The following is a 12,086-nucleotide window of genomic DNA, read 5'->3' as shown; positions in this document are numbered from 1 at the left end:
GCTAGGATTTATAACAATTGATAAATATATTAAAATGATAAATTTTGGCTGTTTTTAATTTTTTCTTTTATTATCAAACATGGAGATCCTTGTTGCCCTTAATGGGCTAATAGCAAGTCCAAATCTACTAGTCTAAAGTTAGCAAAAGTTTTTTGCTAATGGATAAAAACTCGATTATGATTTTTGCTAAAGGTACAATAATTAGGGCAATTAAAGGTGAATATTATTCTAAGCAATGGGATCTGGTGAAATCTATATGTATAGAATACGTTATTTAGTAATCCCATTTATATTGTAGAAATTTAATAAATGTAATTAGGAATTTAATTATTTTTATTTTTCTTTATCAACTTTAATGGCAAGATTATCTTTATAGACTCAATGATTCAATTAAGTAATTCTCATTAATAATAGAATGAATTATAAATAGAAATAATAGTAGTTATAGAATAAGGAAGTACGTAAAAAATGAGTATTGGTATCATTTTCTCTTTATAATTTTTCTTTTAATGAAATTAATTATTTCTTAATTGTCCTTTATTTGATTAATTTGCTCTCAATTTTACCTTTTATTATCTCATTAATTCATTTCTATTCCATATTCTTCCTTTTTTTAGTTAATTCTAGGCTAACATTTTTTACAACTTTAATATTTAATTAGGAATAAGTACTATTTTAATTTCTAAGATAAGATAAAAACTAAAATTATTCTTTTATTCATTTAAATTGGTTCTCATCAATGTTAAAATTATTTTTCAAATCATTCTTTTGATCAACTCTCATCTCACTAACTCATTTTTGAGAGAGAGAGAGAGATCATTGAAAAAAAAGCTAATCAATTTCATAAAATTATATATTAAAAATTAAAATGAGTATTTTTTTTTTTTTGTCTCATAGTCCTTGGAAAAAATGGTCAACGAGATGAATAATCACAAAAAAAATCTTAAAAACTAAGACAGACAATATCATTTATAAATTAATTTTTTGCTATTTTAGATAAAATAAACTGTTATTTTTATTCAACATTTAAATAACCATAAAAAATATAAACTAATTCAATACTCATAAAAAATAGTTTAAATTTATTGAATATTTTAAGTAATTTTGTCAAATTAATTCAATCTTTAATAAGTATCTAATTAAATTAATTTTTTATGATTAAAATTGTTCGTGCTCAATTTTTTTATGGTAAAAAAATAAGAGGTTATACTTTAGTTAAGTTAATATACTTTTCATAAATAGTTTTATTTTTTCTGGTATATTTATAGAATTCTTGTTTTAAATGGTAAATATATCTATATCCTTTAAAATATAGGGTAAAGTACTAAATTGGTCCCCTAGGTTTGGGCATAATTCTGTTTTGGTCCTTAAGGTTTAAAGTGTTCTATTTGAATCCAAAAAAGTTTCATTTAGCATCAATTTAGTCCCACAGTGAGGTCAAAATTAAATAATTAACAAAATGTCCTACATAACAACAGTACAAGAACAAAATCGATAATTTGGAGAACAAATACAAGCTCCAGAGGCATAAAATCAACCATTGATGCATCAATACATTTATTTATTATTTTTTTTATAATATAAATAAAATATTTCTATAAAACTAAAGAAAATGATAAATAAATGTATTGATGCATCAATGGTTGATTTTGTGCCTCTGGAGCTTGTACTTATTCTCCAGATTATCGATTTTGTTCTTAAACTGTTGTTATGTAGGACATTTTGTTAATTATTTAATTTTGACCTTACTGTGGGACTAAATTGATGCTAAATGAAACTTTTTTGGATTCAAATAGAACACTTTAAACCTTAAGGACCAAAACAGAATTACGCCCAAACCTAGAGGACCAATTTAGTACTTTACCCTAAAATATATTTTTGCATATTTTTGCCCCATTGTAAGTTAAAATTTTCTCTGAGTATGTCAATATATATATATATATATATATATATATATATATATATATATATATATATATATATATATATATATATATATTGTGTAAATAATATTGTTTGTCCCCATTTAATTTTGGTGTATTAGTATTACTGGAAAGAGACACATAAAATCAATAAATTAAATTCATTGATGGTCACCACGTTACATTTTTTTCTAGGATCGATTGTCTACATATAAACTCAAAATCTTTGCCAATCTAATCCTCCCAAAAAAAAATAGAAGAATTAATGAAAGAATACAAAATCATATATTTAACCTTTCTTGATTCTTCAAAACTAAGTTAAGCCTTGGTGAAACCAGCATCGAATGAAATGCCAGTGGCTGGGACCCAAGTGCTAGCTTGGATCCATGGCTCAGCAAGAAATTGAGCAGCCTCATCCTTACTAATAAGTCCTTTTGCAAATGGGGCCCTGGCTCCGGCATTGGCACCAGCTCCAGTGTTTCCGAACTCAGCAAAGAAACAATTGTCAGTGTTAGCCTCAGTTGGTGGGTTCCATGGGATGTAACCTTGTGGCTGGATCAAATCACCAATGGTATTCTCAATGAACACTGCCCTTGAGAATGCCTTCCATGGCCTTGCCAAGAATGTCCTCACTGTCAACCTGTCTGGGTAGAGGGCGGAATCAGCCATGATCTCACAATTTTGGAGGACAATACCAGTAGGCATGTTCTTCTGGTCAGTTCCGTCTGCGACCACGATGTTCTGCTGGTTTGACATGGGCTTCCTCACAATGATCCTAGAGTTTTGGATCAAGGTGGTACCATAGCCAAAGATGAAGTCGATGGTACCAGAGATTTCACAGTTGCGGTAGAACTGGCGATGGGCGTGGGCATAAAGTGTATCTTGGTAACCACGCATTGCGCAATCAAAGAAGGCTGAGCGATCTCCCTGCACACGGAGTGCCACTGCCTGGTGACCTTCAGCACCAGCGGTATTCTCGAATGCAATTGACTTGGCAAGAAAATCATCAGCATTGGAAGCTGCACACACAATTTAACTCGTTAGTGATATAGAAATTATATGATGTTATATCATGCATTATTGATAATGTTTTAGTAAATAAGCATGTATGTTTCTATTATCAATAAATTGATCTATCAATATAAATTATTTATAGTAATATATTTATAATAGAAGTTTTCAAAGAAATAGTTATAGAAAACGTGAAAAATGAAAGTCAGACTTACAGAATGTGGCGGTTCTCATTGTCTTAGTACCCTCATGGAAGTTCTTGCGACCGGTGATGATGGTCTTTGTATTTCCATCACCATAGATAAACAAGTTCTTGAACTTCTTGTCAACGGTAATGTATTCATCATAAACGCCAGCCTTAACATAGATAATGTATCTACCAGTGAAGTTCTTAGGGTAAGAGTTAATAGCCTCCAAAACGGTCTTAAATTGGCCACTACCATCCTTGGCAACAACAACATTAGGTCTGACATTATTGACGTCTTGCAAGAGTTTACGATCTGCGGCAGATAACCAAGTGGGGAATCCCTCATGATCCACCTCAAGGAGCTTTCTAGAAGCAGGTTTGAGGTTCAAGTTCAAACCAAGACCATTAAGGAAGTGGGACAATCCGGAAACAACATCAAGAGCAAGGCCAGTGAGCTGGCCAACACTATCCAAACTGTCAGATTGCAACTCGGTTTGGACTTTCTTTTCACCGTCGGTGTCAAAGCCGTCCATGCAAGATTGCTGGTAGGCAATAACGGCACCCAACCAGTTCTTGAGTTCAGCGGAACTCTGGTAAACATTTGCGAAATTGTTATCAGTGACAAGGTTGATAGAGGCCTCGAGTTCGTGGGTTGCTGATTGCAACAAGTCCTTGCAATCATCAAGGGCCATCTTCATGCCAGGATTACTCTCGCCATGCTCCACAGAGAGGCTATCGGTCATGTTGAATGCCTTGATGACGGTATCCAATGTTCTCTTCACCACTTCTGAGACGTAATCCTTTGGGTCAGTGGTATTGACGTTGCCAATGACGTCATAGCAAAGTTTCTTGTCATCTGCGTTTTGGCACAACTTCTCGACTGCCTTGTTGTGGGATTTCAATTGGTCATGGCTGCTGTTGTTGTTGCTAACAACTGCAACGGTGCCAATGACAACACCAACCACAAGGATGATAGAAACGGCAGAAACAACGACTTTGCCGTTTGCCATTTTTTATTCTTAATTTATTTCTATCTTATGGCAATATAAATCAAGATAGAGCCAAATCTAAAGTTGATTGGGAAGGAATCTGAATCCTCCCCAATCTATTATTATTGTTTTTGGATTTTGATGATGAAAACCTTCATAGAGTTGGGGTATTTATACTTCATTTGCTAAGATTTGTGCAACAGAAATAGGATTGAATGACCGAGTCTATGGTTTGCCTAAAAAAGCTTTTGTCCCCTTGTGCACTATTTATTTGGATCTTTCCAAACATATGGCTGCTATTAATCGAATAAGAATTGCTCCAGAGCTAAGAAATACAAAATATATAATATAATATAATATAATACTCTATATAATGCACACACTTACGGTCGTACACGGTACATACACATACAACAATTTTTTACTTGTTTGATAACTTATCTCTTTATTTTCTAAGAAATATTTTATTAATTTCTTTTGAGTAGTAAAAAGTGTCTACGTTATATATATATACAAAAAGAAATAATTACTAACACACTATAATTCGAATATTTGTCACCAAAAAAAAGTTTGAGAACCAAAATACTTTTTTTAATATAACTTTATTTATATAATTTTTTTATATTTTAATTTATTATTTTATTCTTTTATCACTCAACTTATCACATTATATTCTTAATTATTAGGATATAATATATCATATATTAATAAGACTATTTATAATTTGATTTTCATATATATATACTATACATTAAACACTAATCATAATGTTAATTGATTTTACTTTGTAACCACTAATTTATTTATATTTTATTGTTTCACTCCACCTTCGTAATATTATAGAGATTAGAGTAATCTAAATTATTTTAATTGTCATTAATTTTAATTTATTGTCTCAGTTATGTAATATTTGTTTCATATTTTTTAAAATGAAATAATAATTTATTCTGATTTTTTAACACAAATATTTTTAAATTTTATCATAATTGAATTTAAAAAAACATCAAATACTTAAATTAATTTATTCAATTGACAAATTTACTCATAACATCCATAAGTTCATACACATAACATCCATAATTTCTTACTCATAACATTCATAATTTCATACATATTATTTTTATAATTAATAAACTTTTACAATTAATATTATCAAATTTCAAACTATGTGTTTTGTTGTATTTTTCAAATTATTATCTCATATGTGCACAAATAGATCATAATTTTAATTATTTTAATATTTTTATTTAATATTCATATATGTGCTTATTTATTAATTTTAATATAATGTGTTAATAATTACTTTTAAAATTTTATTTCTTAATTTTTGTTTATATTTTATTTTCTATTTTTTATCTTCTAATAGTCTATATGTAAAATATGAGTTGTATAGTAAAAGTTGTTAAAATTTTATAATTTAACATCCATAATTTTATAAGTATAACATCTATAATTTTAAACACATAATATCTATAATTAATTAATGAATTGGTGTTAATTTATTATTTATTATTTTATTTTGTAGGTTAAAAACTAATAATTTTAGACAATTTTAATAAATAGAGACTAATCAAATATAAGATATTTTTATTTTATATAAAATGAATTGAGTTGATTTGAGATTTTTTTTAAATTAAAAATATCAAAATAGAAGCTAGGTTTACCGGTAGATTTGACAATAAATTCGTCAAATAAAAAATTACCGTCGGAATCGATTAAATGAAAAATTGGCACGATTAAATGAAACATGCCATTTTTGTCACAAGTTGTGTATTACTGGCTAATTTTTTCGATGATAAATCCGTTGGTAAAATTGACTCTAAATTCGAATTTGCAAATCCTTCCCCTCCATTTCTACAACATCATCAACCTCACTTCTCTCCCTTCTCACTTTCTCTCTCGCCGTCATCCCCATCGCCACCATTCATTGCCGTTTAGCTGGTCACTGCCATTCTCACTCACTCTCATTGCTGGTTATTATTACTCAGTCACTGTCACCGCCTCAACGTTACCACGTCCTGCACCGTGCTCGTTCAACAGCATTGGCACCTCCTATTCCAAACTCGTTCATCATCGTCGCGGCTTCCTCTAGTCGGTCTTCCCTCATTGTCACCGCATCCAGTAGCAACTTCGCCGCTCATCATCATTGCCTCCCGCAGTTTCGTCATCGTTGCCTTGTCATTCCTTCCTTTTGTTGCCGCCACCTCTCGTTTGTTGCTATCTTCTATACTTAGTCCCTTTCTCTTATTAGTTTCTTTTGAATTTTTTTCAATATTTGGGAGTTTAATGTTTGTTCAGTTGTTTGAAACTTTTTTAAAATTATTAATCTTTTGAGTTTGTATATCTATTTATTTAATTGTTTGTACAATTATTGTTGAATTTTTTGTTTGGGAGTTTATGGTTTATTTAATTATATATATATATGCTGTTGCTTGCTTTCTTTGCTTAATGAATTGAATAAGATGAAGATACATTTGTTATTATTTTTTTTTTTGATGATCTGTTTTATGTTATGTTTGTTGCTTTTGATATAAGTGTTTAAATCTATTATTGTTGGGTTCTAATATGATATTCTGATGGTATGGATTACTTTTGTATTATGATGGAGGATTATTTTTTATTATATAATTTAGAATTGTTAATATTTCTTGTGATTTTTAATTTTTTATTATATGGTGGATTATTTTGTTGGAAGTTTGAAATTATGTGGTAAATTATTTCGTTAGAAGTTTTAAATGTTGTCTGCTTTAAAATTTATTTTAATTTTACTAGCACAAAACTTGCTCAATGAAATTCATTTGATGCACTCATATGCAACATTATGACTTAAATTGGAGGGACATGAATTCAAATTTTAATTGGCTGCCTAAATCTGTGTTTTTAAATATTAAGTAAATCATTTATCTTTGGTTCATTGTAAATTTGTAGTTTGGAAGCTTCATTGATTTGGAATCATATTATACTATTGCAATGAAACTCAGAGGAAATGGCAGATTTTATATAGCTACAGTGAGTGCTTTTTTGTTTTGTCAATTCTCAATGCTAAAATACTATGCTGACAATTTTTTAGGATTTAATTTTTGGGTAGTCTTGTCATCTGCAAGTATCATAAATGGTTTGGTATGTTTGATTCTTTATGTAATGTAGTAGTATTAGTATAGCCTAATCTCTAATACTTATCAGTATTGCTCTTTTAATTTCTGGTTTTATTTTGTTCAATTTTTGTATTTGAGGGTTTGGTGCATTTCAAATCTAACTTTGTTGCTTAATTGATTTCTCTAATTTTTTTAGTTTTAATAATAAATTTTGATATTTAAACTTGTTTGTAAATTTTTAACTAAAATTATAGATAAATTATTATAAGTGATGGTAATCAGTGGCTAAGAGAAGAGGGGGTTGAATCTTAGCCCCCTTTTGCCAAATATTAATTTCTTATTTTTCAAGGAACTTCTGGAGATTTTTCTCCTTTTGTCTCGTGTCGAGTTGATGAGAGACACTTTTGTTTTTCGTCTCCTGATTAACATAAACATAGAAAGGAGTAGGGAAGAAGAATTAATACCAGATATATATATCATGGTTCAGCCACTAGGTGCAATGTGGCCTACATCCAGTCTCCATCACAACAATGATGGAATTTCACTATGTTTTCACAACGTTACAAACACCAATTTCTCCCCAGGAACTACCCATTCCTATCTGGGACAAATCCATATTCTACTTCCAATCTGGATTTGAGTAGGAATTAAAACCTAGCTTTCAACCGCAAAGTGCTAACCCAACTTGTAAGGGAATCCCCACAGGATCATGACACACAACATATAGATGTACAAAGAAATTCTGAGACATCTATGGTTTTTTTCTAATATTGATCACTGTCTTTTTCCTCTCATTGGCTTTTTCTTACAAACGTCACCATGTTTGCCTTTTACCATGAGACTCAGACAGACAATACTAAGAAAAAGAAAACAAAATGAACATCTTTGAAGGAGAAAAACTCAGGAAGCTTGGGTAGCTATGAGAACTCTGTGCTTTTTCTCTTACTCTCCTTGATTTCATCATTTGACCGTTCACCCTTAATATAGAAGGGAAAGCTTCCAAGGTTAAAACCGGTTCAGCCAACCCAGCAACATCTTCTCCAACAAACAGCTGTGGTTCGGACAAAGAAAAGAGAGAGGAAAAAATAAAAAACTAACATGCATGTACCTCTCTCAACCCTTTTCATCAAGCTCCTTCTATCTGAACCCTTGATCTTGTCTTTGGCTCCAAGAAAGGATTCGGACCCTTGATGATCTTCTGACCCAGGACAGCTCATTGCTTTCCATTTTTGCTTCTTCCTACGTGTAGCTGGGTGGCTACCTTATTTCTTTAATCAACAAAAATGGAAGTGAACTTTTGCAACTGTGATCTTCTTCTCTGACAGAGGCGGATCCTTTCTTTTCTTGGTATGGAAGATCTTGAAGCTCTTCTTCAAATCATGCCTTCAATGGCAAAAATCTTGCTTTTGTTTTCTTCAGATCTTCACCTCTGAAGAGAGATCTTCAGTAGGCTTTCTATTTGATAGCCTTTTTCTTCATAGGCTTCTGATAACTTCTTCTTGATTCTATCTTCTTCTCTGACAAATGATATGATCGAAAACAAAGAGAGAGATGAGAGAGAAGAGACAAAGCTTTTAATACACATTAAATTAAATTGAATTGTGAGTTTTGGTTACCAAGGAGTGTAATCAATTGTATTAAAATTTGAATTCCATTAACCAAGGGAGTAGGTAACCGAAGAGTGCATGCTCCAATTCCTTCTTTCTTCTTTCAATTTGGATCCATAATGATGTTGGACCAAGAGAGGTGTTTGCTTGGGCTTATCAGATTCTTGTGCCAACTTATGGATTTCTTCTATTTTAGCCACTTGTAGTGATCAATTATTATTGGGCTAAACATGGTTTAATAACCAAACTGGACTTTCTTCACTTGGGCCAAGAAACAATTTTATTTTACTTCCTGCACACTAATAAACACATTAAACAACCTATTAGAAGCAAATAACAATTTAATAATTTTTTAAACAATATTTTAATAATGTTTGATCATCATTATAAATTAAGTTTTCCAAACTCAACAATCTCCCCCTTGATGACAAACATTATTAAAACTGAATTGAAAGGATTAGGATTAAAAAACTCCCTTTGATGATTTGGCCAAATCCTCCCCCTTAATGTGTGCCTAATTATCCATCAATTTTCATGGAAGCAATACCTGTGTGCATGTTCTAAAAGTTTCAAAAAGATACCAACTTTCAAAACATGGAACCTTATGAAACATAGCCATATTTTATAAAAAAATGCTTGCACTTGAGCAAACACTTTTATCAAATTTGATCAAGGCTCAGGTTTATATTAACCCACTAACAAAATGCTCAAAAATACATATTCAAAGCAAAGCATCAAGCTAGTAAAATAATGTATTCAGCCATCAAAATAAAGCAAATCAGAGCAATCAATAAAATAGAGTATCAGCCATCAAAACAGAACACAAGATAATAAATCAGAGCAACCAGCAGCCCCAATTTCAGTTTCAATTCAGCCCTGCTTTTAGTGTTTTTCTCCCCCTTTTGTCATCAAGGAGGGATCCTGCAAACAAAACAGTGAGAAGCAATGCAGTCTATAATATTAAAACATAAACAAAGTATCAAATTAATTAAGTACAGTCATCCAAAATGAAATAGTTTAACTGAAACTAAGTCCCAATGTAGCAGAATAAAGTGAGTCTATAGGCAGAAACAGCAGAGATCAAATCTTAGGCATCAGACAAGTTGACATCAGAATCAAGAAGATCTTCTTCCCCTTCGGAGTTGACCGTGTCCTTGTCAACAGTCTCCAAACTCTTAAAAAGAAAATTCACCCTTTCACGACACTTTGTCCAAGCTTTTTCATTCTCAAAGGCTTGCTTTCTAGCCTATTTATATGATTTAACCATCAAATTGGACATGTTGGAGAACTCAGTGGGGACATCCTTTACTGTTTCAGAGAACCGAGTTTGGTCAGAAGTTTCAGGAGGAAGAATTTCATCTTCACTTTTAGAGAATACTGATGCCTTTGAACTCTTAGCCTTTTTCCGTTTGCGGGAACTCCTCCACCTTTGATTGTAGAGACCCTATTCTCAACCGGCTCATTACTAAGATCCACATTAAAATGCTCAAAAATACATGTGAAAAACATACCATAGGCAGATTAGATTTCTTGTCACAACGGACACAGTCCCACATATGCCTAATCACTAGATATGCAAAAGATATAGGGGCAAAAGACAGAATGCCATATAACACAAGTGTGTCATAGACTGTTACCCTTTGGTAAGAGCCACTTTGTGGCATAATGACATGAGTAATGATCCGATGCAGCAGGTCTCGAACAGGACCAAGAGCCTTATGAGTTAGAATGGTACCATCCAGAGAAGAAAAATTTTCACATACCAGAGCCAAGGCGTCTTGAAGGGAAACACCAATACGGTTATCCCATTTTCCAGACATATAGGCCCTGCCCCCTCATCTTGATATCCCATAGTAGCACTTATGGTTTCATGATTAAGAGAAAGATGAACTCTTTTGACATAAGAATGCAGTTCACCATCATGAAAAATCATGTTTGCATAAAATTCACGCACCAAGTTTGGATAAATAGGTTTTCGGATTTTAAAAATTGGAGTCCATTTTAAATCATGAAAATATGTTGTAAAATCAATCCCTTTTTCAACAAGATTTTCAAGATTAACAACAAAGGATGCACATAAGTGACGGTTTATCAATACTTGGGAATGAAACTCATAAGCCGCATAGGATATAAAGTGGTAAGGGTCAAAGTGAGAGTTTCTTTTACCATATTTATTCTTGAAATCCAAAGAGTTAAGGTTAGATGGTTCTCGGGTGTCATGAAGAACAAGCCATTTGGAACGTTGAGAATGACTTGAGGGATGAGGGGTAGAGCGTCGTGGTGGAGAGGGACGAGGAGGGGAGTCTTCTTCCTCTTCAAGCAAAGGCCCTTTTTCTTTTGCATCCTTCTTTTGTGATGATCCCGCTTCCTTACGTGTTGAAGCCCTTGGATGAATGACTTTTCTCCTCATAGAACCAGTGGAATGAGAAGAGGGTGAAGAGGATGAGTGAGAGTGAATGTGTATGTGGGTGTGGGATTGAGGTCCTTTAGACAATGGAGGATTTTTAGGAATGGGGGTATGGGTGCTTCTACGGGTAGGAAGTTTCTTTCTCATGTTAAAGGAAGTAAAATGGAGAAAGAAAAGATGGAGAGAGTGCCGAAGAGAGTGGAACGTGGAGAGAGGTTACACCATCATAAATGCTTAGTGGAAGATATCTCATTTAAAGCAATCATCATTAATGAAAATGGTTATCAATAAAGAAATTAAAAATAAAAAAGAATAACCGAAAAGACCTTTCCTTGAGAAGTGAGAGAAGCTATAGGAAAAAGATTTGATTTGACAAAACTTCCCTTTTGAAAGATATGATGTGAAAACCTTCTCAAAATAAATTATCTAAAAATAATTTATTAAAAGTTATGATACCCATAAAAAATATAATGAGCCAGAATTATGGAGTGGGCCCAAAGGTGGTTGAAACGGGATTGAGTCCAAGGTACCAGGTTTCAGTCTCCCCCTATTTGAATGATTTGTTCATCACTTGCCCAGATTTGTCTCCTTACTGCCTACGAGACAAAAACAAACAGAGCCATGAAACAATGCAATTATTCAACAGAACTTAAATCCATCATTGTTTCTCAATGAACAAAATCTATCTTCACACAGTGGTTTAGTGAAAATGTCAGCAAGTTGCTCTTTAGATTTTACAAATTGGATATCAATAGTACCATTTTGCACATGTTCCCTAATAAAGTGATATCTCACTTCAATGTGCTTAGTTCTAGAGTGCAGTATAGAATTTTTTGAAATATTTATTGCACTCATATTATCACAAAAC

The 12,086-nt window shown here is 32.2% G+C and overlaps 1 protein-coding gene across 1 annotated transcript; it reads right to left on the bottom strand.

Annotated features, from left to right (window-relative positions):
• Nucleotides 1-2,057: 2,057 nt before the first annotated feature.
• Nucleotides 2,058-4,252, bottom strand: LOC107615276 (putative pectinesterase/pectinesterase inhibitor). Its single transcript, XM_016317365.3, has 2 exons — nucleotides 3,149-4,252; nucleotides 2,058-2,941 (listed from the first exon to the last, which is right to left on the bottom strand). The coding sequence occupies exons 1-2, from the start codon at nucleotides 4,128-4,130 to the stop codon at nucleotides 2,241-2,243; spliced, it is 1,683 nt and encodes a 560-aa protein (XP_016172851.1). The 5' UTR covers nucleotides 4,131-4,252; the 3' UTR covers nucleotides 2,058-2,240.
• Nucleotides 4,253-12,086: the final 7,834 nt, after the last annotated feature.

The sequence above is a fragment of the Arachis ipaensis genome, chromosome B9, assembly GCF_059453495.1.
Source record: "Arachis ipaensis isolate K30076 ecotype BB chromosome B9, ASM5945349v1, whole genome shotgun sequence".
Classification (NCBI taxonomy): Eukaryota; Viridiplantae; Streptophyta; class Magnoliopsida; order Fabales; family Fabaceae; genus Arachis; species Arachis ipaensis.
The sequence above is the reverse complement of the archived record's forward strand: the minus strand, read 5'-3'. Positions and strand labels throughout refer to the sequence as shown.

Coding starts and splice junctions, on each gene's coding strand:
- LOC107615276 (XM_016317365.3), bottom strand. CDS start 4,130: ATGGCAAACGGCAAAGTCGTTGTTTCTGCCGTTTCTATCATCCTTGTG. Junction 2,942..3,148: donor AATGAGAACCGCCACATTCT/GTAAGTCTGACT, acceptor TTGTGTGTGCAG/CTTCCAATGCTGATGATTTT.